This window comes from Sapajus apella, unplaced genomic scaffold, assembly GCF_009761245.1.
Source record: "Sapajus apella isolate SASKATOON/1434 unplaced genomic scaffold, GSC_monkey_1.0 scaffold10, whole genome shotgun sequence".
NCBI classification, from domain to species: domain Eukaryota; kingdom Metazoa; phylum Chordata; class Mammalia; order Primates; family Cebidae; genus Sapajus; species Sapajus apella.
Window position 1 is genome coordinate 34,052,580 of NW_022436950.1, and position 26,358 is coordinate 34,078,937.

The following is a 26,358-nucleotide window of genomic DNA, read 5'->3' on the forward strand; positions in this document are numbered from 1 at the left end:
GTACCAAATGAAGTCTGTGTACCTTATTCTTGCATTCTGGGCTTTATCACCTGGCTGATCACCCCCAAGTTTTGTAAATCAATTTACTCTCCCACCTCTGTGCTGTTTTTCTGCCTCCCCTTCCCTCCCCAAATGCCCTTTCTTCCTGGGCTCATCTTATGTCCACCTGCTATTCATGAGTTAAGGTTCAGCTCAAATGACACTTTTCCCGTAGCATTTTCCCTGATTCCTTTACCTGGAGGCCTTTTCCTCTGCCTTGGATGCCCAGAGCATTTTATCCACACCTTCTGGAAATACCACTTGGAACGCTTGTGTTCTAGTTGCCCCACGAGTCTGCCTGACAGTCTACCAGCTTCCTGAAGTTCATATCTGATTCAGCTTTGCACAACCCCAACTGTTTTGTGTGTGTATATATATATACAGGAAAAACAGTAAGGTAGAACAAATGAAATTATGTTTTAAATGGCCTTTTTTATGCCACCAAACTGTCATTGTCAATTCAGAATCAAGGCAGGTAATGGAAATAAATGGACAAAATTAAATAGGTCCACGTTTTCTTTCATGAAACCCCCAGAGATACTGATCCAGAATATTACTGTGATTATCAATCTAGTTCACGAAACTGTAATTAGCAAGATAACTAACTTCAAAAGTGTAAGAATCAGCGATAGCTAAATATAGGTGAGCTTCCACCTAACAGAGTTAGCTATACTCTTGGCATGGTGTTTTATTTTTAGCAGACTGTATTAAAAAACATAATAGGAATGACACTAGCATTGCTGCAAGAAAAATGAAGAAATTTCACAGGATTATCAAGGGACACAGAATGGAATAAAATACACAGTTTCTAACAGCCATAATAAATACAGAAAATAGCAAAGGGACAATTTAATGATTTTTAAAACTCATCAGAAGAACAAAATCTATGAATTCCCCTAGTCAAACAGTATGTATGCTTAGTAAATCTCTCTCATGCTTGTGTGATTCTAAAAATTATTGATTTTTTTTTTAGTTTCTATTACAGAATGGATATAATATTGGGTACCCTTTTCAATACTTTAGATTATATATGGTATTGCTTTAATTTTTAGATTCCATTAACTTTCTTAGAACATCTATTTTAAAAATACCTTTAGGGCTTGCCAATTACTAATAAAAACCGTAAGCTTTATATTTTCTCAGTTTTGTTTTATATCTTCCCATGTAACTTTTCTTTGAGCTCCACTGCTCTAGATTTTAAATTTGTAAAAGAAAGTTCAACCACTTTCTTAAGTATTTTAATAATTTAAGGTGAATCTTAACAAATACCAGGAGGCAAAATATGCCCAATCTAAGCTATTAGCTATGAGAAACTTTCCCTGAAGCTTTTGGTGGAAAGGAATTATAGATACTATAAGATTTCCATTCCAGAAAGAAATAGAGTTAAAATAAGGTTGCTGAAAAAGGCTGCCGTGTTCTCCCAGAAAAACAATAACCAGGAACATTTACGATATATCATTTTATCAATACCTGTGGCTGTAATCTTCGAGGCCCAATTCCAGAGTAGAATGTGGTGCTGGAGAAGGTGGAACTTCACTCTCGGCCCATCCGTCATTGGGCAGCAATAGGTCTATAAACAAAGAACAAATGAAGCTGTATAAAGTGGGAGCAGAACCATTCAATGCCTGGTTTGGTTTCAGTCTCTCTCTCAGACACAGTTTTAACCAACACATAAACCAGCCCTGAAATAAATAAGTCCTCACACAGAACTGAGGGATCCTTATGAGGATGAATACCGCTTGTATGAGGAAATCTAAGCCTGCTAATATGTTTTTACACTAGTGACCTGCTGGCAACCCCCAGCAAACCCACTCCATGTATCTTGACTACCTTTTCCCACCAACAAAAGGCTGACACAAACTCATTACCTGTGATTTATGGAAAATGAACAAAGTCATCTCTTTTATGCCTAATCATTTTTGTAAACAAGACTCTATCGTGAACACTCTGGATTATATGGTGATTAATGCATTTGCTTCAGTAGCAAAAACTTCTTTTAAAAAATCATGAGATATAGTATATCTACTCATCATTTAGATATAGTGGAGGTAAACACACACACACACACACACACACACACACACAGACACACACACACAGTGCGCACGCTCTCTTTTTTTCTCCATCTGTGCCATAATGGAGACACCTGAGTTTAAGGCCTTGAATCGAAGAGACAGGGATCTAAATCCTGGTTTTCCCACCTACTAAAAATATATACTTCTGCAGTCTGTTCTGTACTGGAAAAATAGACATGTACCCCTAGCATCACCATAACTAATAACAAGTAAGGTTGTTGAGATCTTATTGTATAGCAGATACTCTACTAAGCCTCGTACATCATTTCATCGAATGCTCATAATTACTAACCATATTCACTAGTCTATGCAAAGCATTATAGAACATTCTGGCTAAGCGTATGGTTTTTGGAGCAAGGCTGCCATGTTTCCAACCCTACCACTATGTGAACTTGACAAATTACTCAACTTCTCCAAGCCTCAGTTTTCAAATCCATACAGTGGCAATAAGAATACCTTTACTGGAGGAATATGAGAATTAAATTATACTTAAGCAGTGATTTGTAAATGCAAACTGTTAAGTAAACATAAAATTATTATTCCATAGATTGCAAATTCTACTGTATACATATTACAGTGACATCTTTGATAAGACATGTACCTGATTTGTCCCTGAGTGACAGAATAAGAGACAAACTTCTCTATCCTTGAGAACTGCTGTTGGTGACCCAACCTGCTTTGGCTTGTCCACATGGCTGATGTATTGGTTAAGTTTATATGTCAACCTCACTGGGCCACAGGGTACTTAGATATTATTCTGGGAGTTTCTGTGAGGGTGTTTTTAAACAAGATTTACATTTAAATCGGTATACTGCCTCTCTAGCGTGGTGGGCCTTGTCTAATCACTTAAAGGCATAAATAGAACAAAAAGACTGCCTCTCTCCTGAATAACAGTGAATTCCTCCTGCCTGAGTGACTTTGACATGGGACATTGGCTTTTTCCTGTCTTCAGATTCAAAGGAAAACAGCGGCTCCTCCTGAGTCTCAAGCCCGTTTGCCTTTAGACTGAAACCATACCATCAGCTTTTCGTCTTCTCAGGCCTTCAGACTCAAACTGCACCATCAACTCTTCTGCAACCCCAGCTTGCTGACTCACCTTGCAGATCTTGGGATATGCCTGTCTCCATGATCATGCAAACCAGTTCCAATCTGTTTTCTCTCTCTCTTTTTCTCTCTCTCTCCCTTTCTCCCTCTCTCTCTCTCTGTCTCTGTCTCTCTCTCTCTCTCTCTCTCTCTCTCTCTCACACACACACACACACACACACACACACACACACACACACACTCTGTTTCTGTTTCTGGGAGAACCCTGATAAATACACTGGACAAGGAATTGGTCCAAGCTCTGCCCTGGGCACTAGACTGATGTGGAGGTAGTTGTTAGCCATGCTGACATGCCCCTGGGAATGAACCAGGAAGCAGATCTGCTAAGGAGGTGACCAGGAGAAAGGAGCACAAAGGCAGCCCGAACTGTGCCTCTGCACCACCTCCACCCCTAGGGGCCCCTTGATTTGGTAGTGGTGGCAGCAGTCAGGCATTCAAGACTTGCTAAGAGAAACCGAGCAGGAGGACTTTCACATAAATTGGGGACAATGGACACACTGGGACGACTTCCTTTCTGCTGACTCTCATCTTCTGTCCTCAGCCTCGGTCCATATTCCATAGTGGTGGTGAACGTATTTGTGATCAGGTAACATGTGGCTCAAAATCACTTCAGATGCACACATCGCTTATGGAATAAACATCTATGATCCTGGTAAACAACTTTATCTCCCATTACACATTAGCTTACCATTCCCTGACCACACCCTGGGTGTTCCTGCCTTAGCATCTTTGCTTATATAACTGCAAAACCTATTCTACCTGTGAAAGTCCTATCCTTCTCCCAAGGTCCACCTCAAATATCACCCTCACTATGAAGTCTCCACTGTTGCCAAGGATCTGTCACTTTTATAACAGTGGCAGAGAAGACTAGTGTCCCTTGGTGCCCTTCCTCTCTTCCTGGGCATACAGCTGGACATCAGTGCTCTGATCTCTTTGTCCCTAGGCTGGTTCTTGCAAATGGAATGGGGGCTGCTATGATAAATATCATTCCCAGTCTCAATGGTTATGAGAGGGTGCACCTTCCTCACTCTCTTCCTTTCCCCAACTCCATCATCTGAAAGGCAGGTGACGAGGTGCCCAGCCACCAATGGAAGGAGCCTAGGTCCTACAATCACTGCATGGAGCACAGCTGCCAAACCTCGTTGGGCAGTGATACGACCAAGAAATAGACTTTCACAGTCTTTATCGATCCACTGACATTTTAGGTTTATCTGTTACTTAATATTATGTAAAGTAACTTTTGGATAACATTTATCAAATGCCACTTATGCAATGAACTATGTATTTATTGCTCTATAGTTCTAATAAAAACTATGTATATATTTATTGTTTATATATCTAGCTATTATCTATTTATCTATGTCTATTTCTTTTACTAGACTGTAGATAACTTTCTCCTCTTGTTCCTCTTTCTCCTTTTCCATGTCTTCTACAGCCTATTCTCTGGTTATTTCAAGTCTGATTACAATCATAAACTTTACTTTTTATGACACTCATGTGAACCACTTATATGTTTTATTTGTACGTGTAGTGATAGGTGCAGAGGAAAGTATCTTATTTGTTGAGGTAGGTATCTTATTTGTTGACTCTATCCTTGTTACATTTTTTATACATATTCATATGCTGTAAGGAATTTTCATTTCCCTTGGGACCTAAACACCTTTGTTAAGCCCTTGTTTCAGTGTAAAAGTCTGGAATTCTTTTCTCCTATAATATTATTTCTGGATTTCATTAAGTGTACAAGGTACAGTCTTCTTGATGGTCATTTCATACATATCTATGCCTGTGAATGTTGACAGGGCACCCTCTGGTCATTACTTCATTGATGGCCAAATGGCTCTTCTTTTTAATTATCACCTTTTGTTGTTATTTGTTTTGTGGGCTCTATCCTACCAAGGCCACATCAGAAAAGAATGGGTAAAAAGAGATCATGACTTTAGACAAGAGGTCAGCAAGCTATGGCCCTGGTCCAAAACCAGCTTGCCACCTGCCTTTGCAAATAACGTTTTACTGACAGCCATGCTAATTTGTTTATATATTGCCTATGAGTGCTTGTGCCCTACAATGGCAGGGTTGAGTAGTGACAGAGACCTACAGTCCAAAACATGCAATATTTACTATCCTGCACCTTAAGGACAACGTTTTTTGACCCGTTTCAGACGATTCTTAAGGACAATAATAGCACTGCATTCATCTTTGCACTCTCGATAGTGTATTCTGCACACTGGAGGTACCCCATAAACATTAGCCAAATTGGAATGTATAATTCAATCTTGGACTGCCATTCCAGAGGCAGTGCTTTACATGCTATAGAGGGATAAGTACATACTGGTTCCCAGGGAGATACACATTAGAAATAATTCTCCTATGATGTGTCTCAGAGGACCCCAGGGAATATGGATCCACTGAGACAGGTCACAAAACCACAGTATTTGATTTGAGATGGAGATGAAAGGTCTCACTCAGTGGGTGATGCTGGGCAGACTAGGGGGGCAGTGGGTGCCTAAGACAGGAGTGCACTTGAACTGAAAGGAAGAAGCAGGAGAAGAGCTATATTGGGGAGACAAGTGCAGTGACATGAGAGGAATACTAACCAGAGGCAAACTGCACAAGGCGATTCCTTGGCCCAGGGTAAGATCTGCCAGCAAGATTCCTCAGAAAATACAGTGTTGGTGCATTTCATTAACATTCAAATGCTTAATAGGATTTTATAGTAAACCCTTGGGACACAACTTCTGTCCCTATTACCATCTTGAAGCACCACACTTATTTCACTACAGGCATTGTTAGCAATTCTTCAATACAAATGTGAATTTTCTGGTGTTACAATTTCAGACATTAGTTCTAAAAATGTCTTTTTCTCTGTGTAACAGCTTGAAAAGAATTTAAAAAAATGAAATAACCAAGAACTGTGGGTGGTATGTACTATTATGACAAAAATAAATGGAACACAGAATATCAACATTGGATTTTTAAATATACAAAGGAAAGGAAAAAGGAAAGAAAAAAAGGTCAATGTTTTGGCTGCAACGGTTCCTCTCCTCACGAAACATTACATTTTGTCAAGTTAATCTTGTTTTTCTAAAGAAGGTCCTTGAAAAAAGTGGTAGGGGCAGTGGAAGGTCCTCGTAAAACTGGCACTGAGGTTTTATAAGCCTTAGTGGCCTGCTACCACCTGACACGGTTCTGAAACTCAGGAACTCCCAATAGTTCCTCAAATATAAAATGTCATTAATATTACAAAGAGGTGATGGTCATGATAGTCTTTTATAGCATCATGTTTATGAATTCTGTGGTAACTTTTTGGTCTCTAAATCAACAGGTTTACATAAAAAGTAAGAAAATTTCATCCACTGGCCTCTAACAATGAAAATGTAATGAGTCTGTGTTTTGATAGGCCTAAATCTTATAATGTGGTAGTGTAGCACAGATCCACAAAGAAAATGTAAGAATAGATTTTCTCTACTTTTGAAAAAAAATAATGTTTAATGGAGTAGCTTCTTAAAGTAAATAAATTTGTTAGGTTAACTTGGAAAATTGAGGTGGGGAAGAAAGAGAAACAGGAACCTTGTAGATAGTTAATTTATACGGTTTTTTTTTTTTTTTTCCCACTGATCTAAAAATTGTTCTACCTAAATCTATGCCCTGGGAAGAAAAGAACAGACAAAATCTCCCTGTGGTTGTCTGGGGCCACTTGTGCCCAAAGGACTATTTGTACAGAACATACACTGAGCCTGAACATTCTACTGATGTTCCAAGGCAAATTATTATCGTATTGTATTTTTAGCATGTGCTTGGAATGGATTGTATTATTTAATATTTTTTCTGCGTGTATCCTTACACTTTAACTACTTCTATGCTTTCATTAGTTTTGCCTTTGCTATTCTTTGCAGAGATATTATTCCATTTACTTAAGTATCTCAATGTCTTCTGAAACTACATTGTGTATCACCTCAAGAATGAAAGAGTTGTATGTCACTTAGTGAGGATAAGTGGATAAGTTCTGAGAAAAACGTCCTTAGGCAATTTTGTCCTATACCAACATCATAGTATACTTACTCAAACCTAGAAGGATTAGCCCACTAACCCCATAAGCTCTGTGGTATAGCCTATTGCTCCTAAGCTACAATCCTGTACTGCATGTACTGAATACTAAAGGCAATTATAACACAGTAGTATTTGTGTATCTAAACAGAAAAGCTATAGTGAACATACAGTATAAAACATAAAAATGGTACAGCTGCATAGGACAAGTGACATGAATGGAGCTTGCAGGACTGGAAGTTGCTCTGGGTTGAGTCAGTAAGGGAGGATAAGTAAATCTGAAGGCTTGGGAGGCTGCTGCACACTACCGTGAACATTACAAACACAATGTACTTAGGCTATACTAAATTTATAAAAATACTTAATCTCAGTAACTGTATTACTTTATACATTTTATTTTTTTTACCTTTTTGAATCTTTTGTAATAACAGCTTAAAACATAAACACATTGTACAACTATAGAAAAATATTTTTTATTTATATCGTTATTCTATAAGCTTTTCCTATTATACTTTTTTTTTAACCTTTTAAACTTTTTTGGTAAAAACTGAGACACAAACACACATTAGCCTAGGCCTAGATAGGGTCAGGATCATCGATATCACTGTCTTCTACCTCTATATCTTGTCCCACTGGAAGGTGTTTGGGGGCACTAACAGGCACGGAGCTGTCGTCTCCTGTGATAACAATGCCTTCTTCTGGATCCCTCCTGAAGGAACTGCCTAAGGCTGTTTACAGCTACCTTTTTTTTTTTTTTCATAAGTGCACTCTAAAATGATAATAAAAAGTATAGTATAGCATTAGGAATTTTTCAGCTCCATTATAATCTTATGGGACCACCATGATATATGTGGTCTGTTGTTGACCTGTCATTATGTGGCACATAACTGTATTTTATAGATATTAACAATGAAAGGAAAGGTGCTTACTGTTCATTTGGGTGTCATTGGTGTAACTAGAAATTAAACTCTACACTTAGATAGGTACTGGGTCACATGTTGCTAGAGAATTAAATGCCAATCAAGTTATATAAAGGCTAGGTATTTTAATACAAAAGTCCACATTCATGATCTCAAGGTAGAAAGAAGGCTGTTTTATTTTGCAGAACATTTGCTATTCCTTTCTCAGGCTCTTTTCCTACTGCAATTTAAGATTTCAAAAGGCAATTTTGTCCTGTCAAGAAAATTTTTTATTTCTTTAAGATGAAAAAAGACATGCTGAGTATTTTTGTATCTGTATACTAAGTAATGTCAGCTTCTTTTTTTTTTTTTTTTTTCCTGCATAGCTGGGATTACAGGAATGTATCCTCAAATCTGGCAAATTTTTTGTATACCTTTTTAGTAGAGACGGGGTTTTGCTGTGTTGGCTAGCCTTGTCTTGAACTCCCAAACTTAGGTGATCTGCCCACTTCGGCCTCCCAAAGTACTGGGATTACAGGTGTGAGCCACCACACCCAGCCTAAATCAGCTTCTAATGGGCATTCTCAGTAGGTGAAAGGATTCCAGTGTTTCAAGAGACCAATGTAAGTCAGACCCATGCTGTGGTTTGGGAGACAAACTGAAGTCAGGGAGACAAGAATTGAATCGAGACTGCATGTATCAAATATGCATTCTTGGGTAAATTATTTACTCCCTCTGACTTTCTAGTTTTTCATCTGTAAAACGAAGATAATATTACCCACTTTAGAGTCTGCATGCAAATTGCTCGACACAGTATCCAACAGACAGTAATAAACAGACAGTATCCAACAGACACTTAATAAATGGTAGCAGCTGTTGCTACTACTCTTGCTAAAATCGAGGAATTCCGAGTGAACAACAACATCCCATTCTAATGAGACAATTTAATTCTAGAGCCACCTCAGATTTACAAGTATGTTATGATGGAGTAATTTCACAGCTTGGAACTTGTTCCCACACAGTTAAATTATGATAACATCTTCAGTGTTCAAAATATAAGAAATTGATTACATAATGTATGGTACTTGCCTTCAAAAGACACCATGCAACTACTAAATGTGATCTTGAAGAAAAATATTCAATGACTAAGTAAGAGGCATATAATGTGCTCTTAATTTAAAAAGCAATTTCCTAAACATTACATACATTTCATTATTTCATTTTTTGTATAAATATTTTCATAACAAAGTCCAGAAAGATATACATAAAATGTTACTGATTAGGATCTTTGATTGATAGAAGCATGAGTAAAATTAAATTTTTAAATTTATTTTCTCTACATTTTCTGCAATGAATATGTATTGCTTTTGCAATATAAAAAATGTAAGTTGTTAAAGAAAAGAGGTACAGGGGGATAAAACAATTTTTCTTGGTGACCTGATGTATGTATTTTGAAAAACAAAGAGGAAAACCCAGATTTTTTACATCTGGAGTCTACTAGAAATGTGATCCACATCAGATAATAAGAGAAGACTGTAGCAAGGCAATAACAAGAACATTCCAACCATCACAAGATGGTTTCAGGTTAGGATATTTAGCCATTTACCACACTCATATTAGAATCCAATATAATCTGTGAATTATGCTATGACCATTTCATGGATTATCAATCCATCCATTTTAAAAGTTGGTAGTTAGTTATTTGCACTTGGTAACTTCCAATATTAGAAGAGCTTACAAAATAACAGTCTGCCATCTTTAATTCTCCAGTGATCGTTTGTTTTATATATAACCCTCCATGTTTGGGGCAGCAAGCACAGAAACTGTCACTTAAACTAGAGGCACTGCCAGGAATCTGATTCACAAGTTCTGAGTCAGCTCTCCCCCCAATCTCTCAGTGTTTGTGACTCTGAGTAACAAAGTCTGCACTTAGTCTAATTAACTCCCCTTTACTCCTTTATTTTTTTTCCCTTTAGATAGAAAAGGCACTTTTGTGTTTTCTCACTCCATTTGCAGTGGATAAAAATGGATAGACTCTTACCTTTCTGTTTGTCTTGTGGACTGTAAGTGCCAAGTGGATGCAGGGTACTATTATCATTTCGCCTAGAGGTGGTTACAGCATTTTGACAGTTCTCAAAGCACGCCTTGGAAAATGCCCCACACTCTGCAGGATCCTAAGGGATGAAAATAAAAATTACATTTGCATTTTTAATATATTCCAACTTGGTCAGCTGATGCAAAATGAAAGAATGATCGATTTATGAATAGTCTTTCAAGAGTCTGTTGCACTTAAGTCCTCCAACTGTGGAATATCAAAATGGTCCTATCAGTGAAAACATCTTTGAGTATAAAATAAAAAGTACTGACAATGTGGGGCTAAGGATTAGGAGTGCTGATAGCCAACACAAAAGAGGATTAACTTTATTATTCTCTTTTCCCACTTACAACTGGCTTCTTTCAAATTTCCTTCCATCTGGGAGTACAGCTTGTGGCAGTGTCAACACAAGAATAGAGTTCATGCCAAGGGTGTTTCTCTGCCAACCAGCTGGTTCCCCTCCCTCTCTGCGCCTAAGTGCATATGCTCTAGGACAAGTCAGAACTCAAGCAGATTCACCGCTGAAATGCCACCAGTGTGTCCCTGTGCAGATGCTAGGTCTTTGGCCAGGAGCTAAACCAAACCGCTGTGACAATGCCAGACAGCAGTTCTCCTGAGGGTGCCCCCTGCCCCGGATTTCCCCTTCCTGTTTTGATTTTTACAGTCTGTAAACACATTCACAGTTTTTTGAAAACTGCTGTACCCAGAATAACACCCCTATGATCCATCTTCCACAGGTGCTGAAGGGGGACTCGGATGAGGCTGATTATAAAGAACTCTGAACTATTTTTTCAAGAAGATTGGGGCAAAGAGAATTGGGGTTTGCTCTTGTTTGTATTATTTGTCTTAGTAGCAGTTTTTTTCTTTTAGATGGAGTCTCACTGTGTCACCCTGGCTGGTGTGCAGGGGCAGGATCTCTGCTCATTCCAACCTCCGCCTCCCAGGTTCAAGCGATTCTTCTGCCTTAGCCTCTTGAGTAGCTGGGATTGCAGGCACCCAACACTACACCCAGCTAAGTTTCTGTAATTTTAGAAATTTACAGAAGTTTCTGTAAATTTAGTAGAGATGGAGTTTCACCATGTTGGCCAGGCTGGTCTGGAACTACTGACATGGTGATTCACCCAACTCGGCCTTCGAACATGCTGGGGTTAGAGGCGTGGACCACCACGCCAGGCCTTAATAATGGATTTTAACGAAGTAAATGATTTGGAAGCCATCTCATGGCTATTCCCTTGACCATTTGTGAGAAGAATGTGCCACAAACAGGAACACCCACCTGATCCCCAAAGCTCTTCTGAGAACAGCATATGGCTAAAACCATGCATTGGATTTATGTTTTCCTCTTTAGTTACAAAAATTCAATGTCTAGCTAGTCAAACAAAATATCTAAAACATTCCATTTTTGCATTCTTAGTAATTAAAATGTTTTCAGCAGCTGCAGGTCCTTTAGCTTTTTGTCAAGGCTTGTAACACTTTTCCCACACCCAATGTATTACCCTTTCTTCTGAACTGCTTGTCAAACTGAACCTGGTATAGGAGGCAAGCTCGTCCTAAATTAAAGCTGGAGATCTAGCAGGAAAGAGAGGTGGGACTTGCTTTGCACAGCCTTGTGCTTTAACAATAACAACAAAAACAAACAAAAATTTCTGCTTCCCCAGTTCGTTGATAAATGACACAATCGATATCCCAACAACTGATCAGTAACCAGCCTAATTAAAGTATTCAGCCTGTAAAATAGAGCTGTCGCAGAGCCCTCCATTAGTGTCCCAGCCAATAAAAAATATAATGGATTTTTAAACATATTCTGCTTCTGCCACGATAAGCTGGCAGCAGGGAGGGAAATGTTTTGGGGAAGGGAAAAACAAAATCAGGTCATAACCCATTTTTTAATACCAAGTCTCCAGGCTCAAATAGAATTACAATTGAACCTCAAGCTCATCCTCTGAAAAATATGTTTCTGTTTAAAATGATTTTGATTCAATCAAGGGCTCATTATGTATTCTTCACAAGGTCCTCATCAAAACTGTTTACATATCTTGTACATCTGGGTAATGTGGGAAAAACCCCCAACAACTATATATTTTGACTTTTCTTAAGTAGCTTCTTCAATTTTTGAAATATCAATGTATATAACGTTCAAGCAACCATTTTGGTAATCCTGGAAAATCCAACTAATTGATTTGCCTGAATGTATCAACAGTGCTGAGACCTTTTTCTAGGTTATAGATGTTTTTTTTATTGTACTAGAGAACACGTGCTGTTCCACCGGAGAATACAGCAAAAACATGAGCACACAAAATATGCTCTGACACAGTGAAACACAGATTTGCAGATCAAATAGTTGTTATTTTTTTAAATTTAATAAAGATAAACTGTACATTAGTCTTCTTTCTTTATAAGAAATAATGCTCTTTAATCTTTATGGGTACCTCAGAGATGCTCAGTAGCAGAGAGCCAAGTGCCTGCTCATTCCCCATGGAAAGCATGTAAATATTAGGGATCTTGTTTAAATGTCCTGATAAAAATTGCTTTTTGACCCAGTTCCTATTCTTGATCATTTCCCTGGTGATCTACATTAACAAGACACTTCTGAGGGTGGGCAACAAAAGAAAGTTTCATACTTTCCTCTGCTGGAATAATGCCAATCCACATCAGAGCATGAGAATTAAAATGAAAATACCTGAAGTAAAGGGGAATGCAAATGGTAAAGTGTGCTAGCTCGATGAGCCAAAATGTATAACACCAATCTGCTGGCATCTACGAACTCTTTTAGAACCACAGTCATTTTCTAACTTTTCCTGTCTGCACAGGTATGGTATGCTATAGCAGTCTCTTCTAGGCTCTTCTATTAGTTGAGGTATCTTTGTTTAAAAAGTTTGAAGGGAGATCTGATATGCAGATGCGCAGAAGGGATGACTGAGGCGCTCACAGTCCATCCTTTCGACTCACTTCAATAAATGGGTTCCGTGGAGTCCTAGCGCTCTAGAGTAATGACCATCCTAAACCAGATGGGATCAATTCTCTCAGGACAGGAAGTGGCAGATAAGGATGTTACAACTAGGTACAGAAGTGAAGCCCATTAAATATTTATGGAACACTGTCACTTAAGCAGACGCAAATGTTGAAAATGAGTTCATTATATTTAGTCTCTAGTAATTGGACAATTTAAATTTATATAACATCTACAAGGCTATATAAAGGAGAGTATAAAAGGTACAGTTGCTCCTTTCCAGTGGCTGATAATGGAACGAGGTAAGATATAGTTTTAACGTTACTACTTAAGTTTACTCTCACATCTGAGATGAAGTAGTCTCAGATGTGACATTTTCATTCACTCAATATTTATTAAGAAAATACTACATGCAGGAACCAAGGACGCATTAAGGGATAAAACAGACAACAATATCTGTCACTGTGAATACTGAGCACTCAATTATGCATGTACTTACATAGCCAGGAAATGGTAAACCTAGGATTGTAACCCAAGCAATTTGAAACTCCAGAGATGAAGCTTTTAACTACAATGAGCCCCACTACCATTTACCCTTGATTAACTTAATAAAGCTTATTTTTAAATTTTTAAGTTGAACTCATTATTAAAACTAGTATTTTATATTAGTTTTAAAATCGTTTTCTTTTACTGTGCATATTATTGTATTACACAAACACAATTTGGCCTTAGAGAATATCCTGATATAATAAAATGTGTGATTTGCTGATGTTTTTCTTCACTTTTAGTACTATCAACTTTTTCTTCTTACCTTTTTCTAATATTATTTTAGGAACATTTAATAATTACTCTTCATATATAAGAGAAAATGTTTTAGGTATTTTTATGTTTATATGTATAATGTTAGGAATATTATTATTAAAGCTATCCTACACTTAAGACTCCATATGTAAGTGAAAATATTCTTGATATTTTTAAAAACTTATAAAAATCATAATAAAAGATTTCAAAAAACAAAACTCCCATTTATTTAATAACACAAGCAAGCAGCTCATTTAATAAATCAAATGTTAACGTTAGTTAAGTCTCAGGTCCATATTATTCATATGCAGATTATAGAAGAGCATACAGAGAGCTGATTGCATTATAATGAGCTTCACATTAAACATTGTACACATCTGATTAGACACTTTCTAAGATATGGACATTGCTAGCATATCAACCAAAAAACTATATAAAGATGTTTATGAACAAGTTAGAGCTCTTGAAATTTCTGGGGGAAAAGGTAGAAATTATAGACCTGTTACTTTTGATAAACGACTTACTTTATATGCATATTTTTACACCTTTTCATTATACCCAAAATATACAACCACCTGTTCCCCACACAAATCCATCAAAGCCCTTCTGGGGCATATTTTCCCTGTTGGAAAATCAGTATGAATCTAGCTGCCATACTAGGAACGGAAGTCTGCATATTCTGGTGGCAATTTGGGCAACTTGCTTGGGAGAGTCAAGATTTGCCTCACCTCCACTGGTCTCTCTGGCCTCCTCAGAATCACCAGCTGGATCATCCCTCGTATGTTTCCCTCCATGGACATTGACCGCCTAAGTGTTTCCATAGCTTCGTTGTTGGATTTTCCCAGAAGAGATTCCCCATTAACTGCAATCAGCTGGTCATTCATTCGCAGACGACCATCCTAAGGCAGCAGAAAGAAAAAAAGCATTCAGCAGGGGAAACTACCGTGATGACATGTGGTGTTTGGGGAAAAAAGTTCAAGTTGAAAAATGAGAAAAAAAATAAAAGACAAAAAACCCCAGCTGTTAGAAGTGATTTATTTTCCATGGCAGAAAAAGGTTCTGGAGCTTATCAAATAGTCACAAATACCAATAATAATGAATTGTGTGAAAGTATTTTTAGAAATCTTAGAGTCCTGAGCTGCAATAATTTAGACATTTGTGTAATGCCTCTTCCCTAATTCTTTGGCAAGCATGCAAATCTGACCTGATTCTGCCATTTGCTCCAGCAGAGACCATGATGTGGACTCAAGGGAAGGGGGTTTGGAAACCAAAGGAGGTAGTCATGACTCTTGAAATGAGAATTTGCCTTTTCAGACACAGAGAGACATCGTACATAAATGCTGTATGTTTGACAGTGGTAACATGTGTCCTCATATCATTGCTAGCTCTATTGAACAATGCTAAAAAAAAAAATCACGTATTTTATCTAACACAACCACAGAGTTGCTTGTCTGCAAAAGCACACAGAGGTGTGTAGAAAAGGATCAGTTTGCCCTGATATATTATGGTGGAAAAGCCTGACATAAAGAATTGTCAAGGTTTTTTTCGAGGAGGCTCTGACAGATGAGTACTTTCACCCAGCATCTTCAGGAAGAAATACCACTTACTACAAAGTACAAAGAACCTTGGCATATGAATAGGCAGCTCAGACTGCCATCTCATTCACTTCTCAGTGAGTGAGGCGCTGACCATTTCCAGCCAGGAGTCCCTCACAAGCACAGGCCTAGAGCAGTAGCTGACATACTGGGATGGCTGCTCTGCCTAGAAAAGAACTTGAAGGGACCACGGTGCATTTCCCCAAAGGCAGCTCCAGAGCAAAGACTCTTGAAATGTTGACAGTCAGGCTCGGGGGACATGCTCTCTACCTATTCTACACTGAGGTAGAAAGTTCTTGCTGTGAGGCCCAGCTGTGATTAGGAATGTCATCATACTGCTGCTGCTAATAAAGTTAACAGAAATAACAGTAGGTGTGTATAACAGTTTACTCTTACAGAGGATTCTTCCATAAATTACCTTTAGTGATTCTCAAAGAACCCAAGAATTGAAGTAGATTTGTATTTTCATAAACATTTTACAGAAAAGGAAACTGAGGCAAAAAATGTAACTTGTTCTAGGCTACAAAAGTGAGTCAAAGGATTTCATGAATCTTGACTCTTTAGTTCTCCCACTACAAACCCCTTGGTTTCTTGTCTCTAGACTACAGCTATGCAACACTAAAATAGGGAAAGGAAAATACTAAAGAGTTCTTGCGGTGAGAAGTATCTGGGATTTGTGGTCAAAGTACCAGAATGAAATGGAAAAGAAAAAAACCTTCCTAAGAAATGAGATAGCCAGACACACACAATGAACAATAGAAACCAACCAGACAGCTTTGGGTGAGGAACTATGTGGACGGGTTGTTAAACTTGGGCTAATGTAGCAGACGGCCTGAGGAAGTGCCTCTGCTGATGGCAGAGAAAAGAAAGCCTGGTGAGAGCTGTTGTTCCCCAGAGCGAACGCCCTCATGAAGACGCACTGCCCACGCCACCTGCTGGAGAGGGCGTTAGCTACCTGGGTGGGATTGCAGAGGCCCCCCCCAGTAGGAGGACACACCCACTCAGGTAAGAAATGGAGACGGCAGGGCAATGGGATCAATAGACAAGGGCCTCAAGTCAGAGATGTAAACCGTTTAAGTGACCGCCTCCTCAGAGCTGAATGTCCCCTGCCTTCCTCTTGTTTTCCCACTTCACTTAACCTTTACCCTAATTTGGAGCAAGTCTGGAAATGAGATTTACAGGAAAGGCCAAACAAGAAAGAAATCTCTTCATTTCTGTTATCCAATTTTGAGTGAGGCACAAAAAAGAATAAGGCTACATAAAATGGGATACGCCAGGTCGGGCGTGGTGGCTCATGCCTGTAATCCCAGCACTTTGGGAGGCTGAGGTGGGCAGATCACCTGGGGCTGGGGATTCGAGACCAGCCTGACTACCATGGAGAAACCCCATCTCTACTAAAAATACAAAATTAGCCGGGCATGGTGGTGCATGCCTGTAATCCCAGCTACTCAGGAGGCTGAGGCAGGAGAATCACTTGAACCCAGGAGGTGGAGCTTGCAGTGAGCCAAGATCATGCCATTGTACTCCAGCCTGGACAACAAGAAAGAAAATCTTGTTTCCCTCTAAGAAGAAAAAGAAAAAAAAAAAAAAAAAAAACACCCTTAATAGTTTGGTTACGTGAAGTGAGATACAACTTGAGAAATTATTCTGTTCTATTGTCATATGAGAAAGGAGCACTATTGGGCTGAATCTTGTTACTAAAAATCTTTTTAGGATGACTGGAGACTGATGTTTGGTTTTGAAAGAGGAGGAGGAATCAGAAGAGTTGAATCGAGGAAATGAGGTTAGCAGGAAATGTTCAGATTTTGCAGTGCTTTGTCTTTGCAGGACACCTCGTCTGCTATGACAGGAAGAAACAGGATAAAGATGGAAGTTTTACGGGTACCTCTACAGATGGAAGGAAGGAAATATGAGTGAGATCCCACCTGGTAATCTCTTGCCAACCTTTTCTGTGAAGTATAAGACAAGATCAGAGTAAAGAGGCAGGCAACAGACAAGAAGATAGGAGATCATTATTTTTTGGTAAAATCAACAGTTATTAAGCACAAACTTATTTTATTTGTTTTTGTTTTCAGCTACATTCTAAGTCTCAAGCATGCAGAATGACACTGAAGTAAGACATGTTTCCTGTAACCAAGTCCCAAACAAAAAGACAGTTCAGGTCACCTCAGGGCAGCTGAAATTTTTTTTCAAAGACATTCACATTCATCATAAGCCTCACCAGAGAGTTGTGGGCACAATAAAAATCCACGCGCTCTCATTTTCAGGGTTGGCTGGTCTGTTGTTATTGGTGTTTGCTTTTTCTTTGTAAGATAAACGATGTGTAATTTCATTAATGGTGATGCCAGTAAGCACCATGTTGTCCTAACATTTAGAATATAATCACAGAATTTAGAGCTGGAGGGTCCTTAGAGGTCATCTTGTCCAACCTCTTCTGTTTACAGATGAATAATGTGATGCTCAGAGAGGATGAGAAACCATTTATCGAACACCTATTAGGAAAAGGCACTTCCACCGATACTAGACTTGCTCAGCTAGTGAAGGTCAGAGTTGGAACAGAATAGCCCAAGTCCTGAATTCTACAGTGTTCCCTATTCTATCTTATTTAGAAGATAGAACAGTTCTATCTTATGTGGAAGATAAGTCCCAAACAAAAAGAGAGTTCACCAATAACAATATCTTATGTAGAAGATAGAGCCAGCCTGTCTTCTACATAAATGACAATGACTAGTCCCTAAAGGGGTAATGCTTCAGGAAAAGACTTTCAAAACCGGAGAGAACAATATGCTGCCAGATGTCTCCTGGAAGGGAATACAATATAAAATCCAGACACACAACAGAAGACGTAAAGACAGGAAACATGAAACATCCATACATGCACGTCTATGTCCAGTCTTGACCTAAAATGAAGTTGATTCAATGAAGAGCTCATTCAAAAATTCATCAAATCTCTCCCAAAATTGTATATGTCCCATTTGCTTTGGAATAATTTGGACAAAGAAAATTAGCTTTTTATGGTTTTTAAAATTAATATTATATTCTAGTAAATATTTAGGCATGAGAATATTAACTTTCAATTGACTTTACATAAATGAATTCAAAAATTTAAGGATATTATTTGGTAATTCTAGGATATTTATTTCATCTTCGTCATGCTTCCAATATTCTATCACACTTACACAGTCTCACACAAACACAAACACACACCTCGCTCTCTCTCTCTCTCTCTCTCTCTCACTCCCTTCCTCCCTCCCTTTCCTTTTTCTTCCTGTATTACTCCCATCCAACTTCTAAACAAAAAGACTTCAATTATGTTTCCTGCTTCTGGCGCCACTGCCACCTATAACCAACGCTATCCATCCTCAAGCTAGAAGAAGTAAAGGAAATTCCCAAAGGGAAGACAAACATATTAAAAATAATCAGGAGAAAAGAGTAAAGACAAAATGTAACTTCCTCAATGTGCTTCAGAACAAAAAAACCCGGTACGAGATTAGGTCTTCTCCATGTCCTGGCCTGGTTTCAGTCTCATCATCTTTCACTGGTCCTATCACAGTAGGACACACAGTGGACAAGGAGACAAACATTTGAGTATGACATCTTTGTTTTACTGAGCATCTAATATACGCTAGTTCTTGTGCATGTCTTTTGCATATATTTGCCCATTCACTTCTTAGCTTCCGAGATTGGACGCCTTCAGGTGGGTACGGCTATAGACACCAGGCTTTGCCCATTCATTTCTTAGAGCAACTCTGTGGTACACAAAAATGCTACTTTCTACTATTTAGGAGATGTAAAGATGAAGGCTCAGAGAAATTAAGTGACTTGTCAAAGAGTATGGTCCTAGCCAGGTCTCCTCGACTCTAAAGCTAAGGACACAAATGCTTTATGCTGTGTTGCTTCTAAATTCAGACTTCTGAGATTATTAAGGCACTATATTAATGACAATGATTTTCCACTCTGTGCATCATGCTAAAACCCTTTATATGTAATAGACAATTGACTCCTTAGAGACACCCTGTAGATTTGAGATTGCCTGCCCCATTTTATTAAAGAAGAAATTGCAGTCAGAGAGGTTAAATAAATTGTTACAAGTCACGTTTCTAAAAACAGATTTGAACTAGGTCTGGGTCACTCTGCAACCCATGCTTTCAAATAGTCTGCTAGTGATTCTTAACCTTAGGGGCTCTTAGACTCCTTTGAGAGCCTAATAAAAGCTACAGATCCTCATTTTTAAAAAAATATTTACACCAGGGTCCTTCCACAATTGTATATGTACACAATTGTACATAATTTTTTGGAGTAAGGGGTCATCGTGTATGCTATAGGGTACTCCGCGTGTCCTCTAAAGCATAGCTATGATTTCTGGGGGGGTCCCATGACCTTGTAGTTCATCTCCAGTGGTATATTCACTGGTGCCTGGGTACATCCTCTTCCATGATTACTGGCAATGTTGTGTGGCTTAATCCGCCTGGCTTGGCAAATTTTTTGATAAAACCCTCCCCCCAACTACCATGTTACCTCTAAAATTCTAATGAATACAAAGGAAAGAGTAAGAAAGCCAAGGCAAAGAACTCAACTAGCCACTGAAGATATGAGAGAAGCATGAGAAAGCGGGCTGGCTTTCCCAGGGGCAGCTGGCTGTGGCCCAAGGCCAGTCCACATTAGTCCAGGGTGTTGAGAGGATTAATCACGACCAGATGTTGGCTTCTGCCTCTGCATGCTTCTAGCAGGGCCCTTGGTATGGCCTCCTGGGATATTATCAACACCCAGATCCCAAACCCCAAAGCTTGACTTCAGGTTGCAGAGCAGATGTTCCCTGGAATAGGGTAGGGCCCCAGGCAAGATGGCACCAGATCGAGGGAGGGAATTATCCTCAACAAATCCTTCTCAGGGCCCTACAATCACTCTATGACAACATCTGCCTACTGTATTTTTTGAAAAAGCAAATCAAACAAAAAAAAAAATCCTAAACTAAGAAAAGAACCTTGTATTCCAGATTGAAATCATTTGCCTTCATTTAAAAACAATTGCAATGGAAGGGCAAGAATGAATCAAGATTTTTAAACTACAGTTGTTAAAACAAAAAAGTTAGTACATGTTTCACATCGTTTCAGCTCATGTGAAGACGGCCATTCTTCCCAAATAAGGCCTCTATTTTCCAGGGACATCAGACCGTATTCTGGTGCACAAACCTCGGTGATTTGGCCCACATTCTTCCTTCTGTCCAAAATGCCCTTTGCATTCCTGCTCACCTCTTCAAAGTCTACTTACCCATCACCCCAAACAAGACTCAGCAATTGCCTTCCTTTCATAGTTTTCTCCCCAGAATTAAATGCTCCAACATCTCAACACCCATGATACTTCTCACACTTGCCTATCCTAGCTCTTATCATATTGGTGTTGTTTACATATTTAATGTATTGTGCTACTAGCTTCCTAGATTATACAAAGGGTAATTTTAAGTATGCTGTGTTTAGTCTATTATATACTGTTACCTAACTCACACTCAATGTTCAAGAAGTGCTTGCTAAATTAAGTCAGTCGGGTGCTTTGGTCATGGTGTAAGTCTCATCTACAAACTGTAACTATGAGAGATCCAGGAACCTAAGCTGTCTTAAACATGCCAGCGCATATTCAGACAACGTTCAGAATTCTAAAAGGAAGGCTTGATTACTTTCTGCATACTGGCCCTATCTCTGCTTGTTCAGATATTGTAAAATTTAAGTGTATGTAATTCAGTTATTGTCTTAAGAACCTCACTCCATTTCTATGTAGCAAACCACTGAAGTTCCAGCAGCAAATCACCTGTGGGCCTATGAAGCATTTTTATTTTTTATTTTTTTAGATAACTGAAAGATATTTTTTAGAGTACCATGGGACACATAATCATATAGTCAGGCTTATTGGATGAGGCCTGACTACGTGAATTAACATATGTATAAACCATTCTGAAATACTATGTACAAAATGTATTATAAATCTTTCCATTTTAAACTCATTCTGGAAAAATATGGGGCAGAAACAAATATACTGCAACTTACGGCCTTTACTACAGCCATATTGAATGTTAAAATTTCTTCTGCAAGAAAGTTGGAGAAGCACTGACTTCAAACCATCAGACGCATACTCTGCTGTACTATACAGTAATAACAGTCCATGCTTGTTTTATACTTTTTCCTTTCCTGTCATTTCAGTTTCCTCTCCATGCTTTCCTATTCCCTTTCTGATTTTCTGCTCTTACATATTTTGGCCTAGAAAACCAGATTAAAAAGAAGCTTGTTAAAGCATATATGTTACATACGAATTAACAATACTTTGCATGAATGCCTAACCAGGTTAGAATCTTGGAAGCCATTTCAACATATTTATCTTATTGATTTGCTTGCTGTTGTTGTTTTTTATGCCCTTGCACCTGTGTGTACTGAGACTGCTTAAAACCCGTCACTAGAAAAATGGGTACAAACCAGAATGCTAGAACAGAAAACGTGTGTATAGTATGCAGAGTTTATACTGCGGTCAGAGTTTTGTTCCGGCATTCTGGTTTGTACCCATTTTTTCTAGTGACTGGTTGTGTGTGTGTGTGTGTGTGTGTGTGTGTGTGTGTCTACATATATATGGCCTATAGGTACCTATGATTAAGATTAATACAGCTTTTCAAGGGAAAGTTACTATTTTCAGAGCCAAAGCATCATTAGCATGCTATATCAACTTTTGTAGATTATAAGCTCCTTTTTCATTAGGACTATCAACTCTTAACTTTTTTTTCAAGCCTACTGAGATGATCATGGAGTCCAAAATACACATCAAAATATTGCAGCATTCTAAAATTTTATTCAGTATAATATACATGTAAATTTATTTCCTGTTTCCATTTCCATTCATGAAATAAAAATGCAAAAGTGGTAAAGATCAGCAAGAAAAAACAATGATAGATGCTGGTATTATGAGATTTGTTTTAAAGAGGTGGGGTCTCAGTGTGTTTCCCAGGCTGCAGCACACTGACTGTTCACAGGTGCCATTATACTGCACTACAATCTGGTGCTCCTGAGGTCAAGTGGTCCTCCTGCCTCAGCCTTCCTAGTAGTTGGAAATACAGGTGCCCATTACTGTGCCAGCTATTTTGAGATTTTAAAAGTAATGTTATATTACATTTTAGTAAAGTAGTTACTACTGTAGAAAATTCATAAATAATAAGCCTGACTATATGAATTAACATATGTTAGCATTTTCAGTTTTGTTTAAACAGAAAATTAGCTAAAAATATTTTTCCTCTGCTTAAATTAACAATTTCCTGTTAAGGTTAAATTCTTAGTGGGTATATAGTGATTATGAATTTATGTATATTTCCAGGCAAAGATCCTGCTTTTAATTGTCCTTAAAGTGTATCACACCTTTGTGTTTAGAAATAAAATGTTAGTGTTTGGCTTCTTACATCTGAGGGTTTTCAGTGGCACTTTTACATACCCAGATTATCTGGTCCTTTTGCCAGAGGTGAAAGCTTGGAAGACACTGACTACCAGTAAGGATCCTCAAGGTTCTCCCACCAGTAGAAAACATTATAAATTTTAAGAAAAATGGCCAGTTGAAGAAATCATTTAACATTAGCGCTCCTTAAAAAGCTGTCCCTTTTATCTTCCTTTGAATTCATTAATTATAGATCTATCACATGATTTATAGATACCGGCAGAGAAGGGGTTGGAAATTAGTCACGCTGGGAACTCCTACTGGAGCTAAGTAGTTTGGATGCCGTTAAATGTCCCACAAGACAATCAGACATGAAGGCTCAGGATCAAGTGCCATGTTCCTGGATATTCTAGAGCTGTGCATTTTCTCTTCAAAAATTCAGAGTTTAGTCATTTAAAAATATCAGGATTGCTTACATTAGTTAAAATTCTATCTTTTACCCATTACTAAATAGTGCAGATTATAAAATCCTTCATCTTTCAGAAGGAGCATCCCAAATTTCCTAAGCACACAGGAATCAAATTACTTCAATTATGCCTATTTCATATTCTGAGTGCATACATTTACAATTAGCCATGTCAGGCATTTTTCTTTCACTTAATTTCATCATCATCAAGTAGCATTTATTAAGCACAAACCTGGCTAATTAATTTTCTAGAGAATAACTGATATTCTTAAATGCATTCTATTTAACAGCCCTTAAACAATCTACCTGATATATGACATTTTTCCCTTAGCAAAAATTGCCTTTAAATTTAAATTTTTACTTACTATGTCAAAGTTTCAACAGGATACATACCATTTCCAAAGTCAGCATACTGAAATCAAAAACATCATTCAGAACTGGTACCAAAGATTTCATGCAACTTTTATTCTCACTACAGTGTGTTATTACAGTATCTTACAAAGGATATGAACAGACACTTTTCAAAAGAAGACATATATGAGGCCAACAAACACATGAAAAAATGCTCATCATCACTGGTCATTAGAGAAATGCAAATCAAAACTACATTGAGATACCATCTCATGCCAGTTAGAATGGCGATCATTAAAAAATATGGAGACAACAGATGCTAGAAAGGATGTGGAGAAATAGAAACACTTTTACATTGTTGGTGGAAGTGTAAATTAGTTCAACCATTGTGGAAGACAGTGTGGTGATTCCTCAAGAACCTAGAAATAGAAATTCCATTTGACCCAGCAATACCATTACTGGGTATATATCCAAAGGATTATAAATCTTTCTATTATAAAGACATATGCACATGTATGTTTGTTGCAGCACTGTTTACAATAGCAAAGACTTGGAGCCAACCCAAATGCCCACTGATGATAGACTGGACAAGGAAAATGTGGCACATATACACCATGGAATATTATGCAGCCATAAAAAACAATGAGTTTGTGTCCTTTGTAGGGACATGGATGAACCTGGAAACCATCATTCTCAGCCAACTGACACAAGAACAGAAAATCAAACACCACATGTTCTCACTCATAGGCAGGTGTTGAACACTGAGAACACATGGACACAGGGAAGGGAGCTCACACACTGAGGTCTGCGAGGAGGGACTAGGGGGACAGTGGGGAATAGGGAGTTGGGGAGGGATGACATGGGGAGTAATGCCAGATATAAGTGACGGGGATGGAGGCAGCAAACCACATTGCCATGTATGTACCTATGTAACAATCCTGCATGTTCTTCACATGTACCCCAGAACCTAAAATGCAATTTTATATATATATATATATATATACACATATCACTATTCTAGCTATGTATTCATTTTTAAAGTAATGCTTTAGGGTAGCCAAAAAAGCAGCTTAAGGAAGCATAATCAATAGATGTACAACTGATTTTTTACTATGAAATTTCAGTAAATATGGTACATGAAAAGCAAAGCAAAGAAAAAAAACATTGATCTCAAAATGAATTTAAAATGTTTAGCAAATGAATATAAAAATATCTAACATCTTTATACTGATCACTGAGACTTTATTTCTGCTTTCCTGGATAACATAAAAAGCAAATTTTGATGTGGATTTAGGGAAAGGGCAGTATTTTTCTCAAGGTATTTTTTCCTTTTTTTTTCTTTTACTATCTCCAGTAATGGGTATAAGCAATCTCAAGGTGTTTTTTCTACCTGCAGCAAAGACGATACTTCTTTTTACTTAACAGCAATACCACCACCACATTCACTTTAAATTTCAACCACAAAAACAGAATTTTAGAAAATCATTCTCGTGGATGTCATAATTTCATTATGCTCACAATTCTTTCAGGAGCAGTTGACACATATGCCTGTATTTTATATATTTTAGTTCTAGAAGCAATCACACTGTATGTCAGGGGCAAATGCCCAGGAAGAAAGACAGAAACTAAATGAAACCACAAACATGTAATGCATGCTAATGCTTAAGCATATTAGCATCAGTGCTCCAAGAAGTAATATTTTGCTGTTATGGTCAATGGCCATATAGTACACTAAGAGGCAGAGCTACAAGTTATGCTTCAGTGGCGCCTACGAAGAGCTTTGTATGACAAATCAGCTGTTATCCAAAGTGTTGCAGCCTGATGAATGCAGAGAAGAGTTCCTGGGCTTTATTTCTTAATGTACAGACTTAAAGTTAAATATCAAGATGAGATTAAGCGTTTGAATAATTCTGAGAAGGGTAAAAATATTGTTCAGTTGGTTTTTAGAAAAAGTCAGGGACTTCCTTCCAAGAGGGTGTCCTAAAGTAGCTGGCTGCTCTTGTTTCCAAATAGAGAGATTTATATCTCTATTAGAAATAACTCAAACAAGAGATGACATGATAGAAAGCAGTAGCCTGAGTTAAGAAAAAAACAAAACAAAACCAAGGGCCTCAATTAGAGTCAAGTTATTCAGGGGTTTTACATCTGGCAAGAAGTAGCCTATCTTTGTTTATACCAACGGAAGCCCCCAGGAGAATCTAGCACACAGAATGCACAGAAGAATTTGGTCATACCTTTCAAAGTAGTTTAGTTTTCAAAAAATCCACCTTCCGTGAGGGAAAAACACCTTGAGAACTAATTAGTGGTATGAAGGGACAGGAGAAAAAGTCTGTGCTCTGGTTAAGGGATTATTTTGTTGATTTCAGGTAAAAACCTAGGGCCAGATGCTGAGGTAGATGTTCCCAATGCTTATTTCTCCTCTGCCCCAGGGACATTGTGGTCTGTTACATTTGTATCCTCTCAACAGGGACAGGAACAAAGTCTCAAAACAATTTTCCTAAGACAGAATTCTGAATCACAGAGCCGGTGGAAATG

At 38.1% G+C, this 26,358-nt stretch overlaps 1 protein-coding gene across 2 annotated transcripts in view; it reads right to left on the reverse strand.

Moving 5' to 3' along the window:
* PARD3B (par-3 family cell polarity regulator beta) overlaps positions 1-26,358 on the reverse strand; it is a 1,108,767-nt gene that overhangs the window by 456,549 nt on the left and 625,860 nt on the right. For both annotated transcript variants that reach the window (XM_032277671.1, XM_032277670.1), the window contains exons 12-14: positions 14,736-14,906; positions 10,203-10,335; positions 1,510-1,609 (exon numbers count right to left, since the gene is read on the reverse strand). In XM_032277671.1, the coding sequence (XP_032133562.1) occupies positions 1,510-1,609; positions 10,203-10,335; positions 14,736-14,906 (404 nt within the window). The remainder of the gene's footprint in view (positions 1-1,509; positions 1,610-10,202; positions 10,336-14,735; positions 14,907-26,358) is intronic.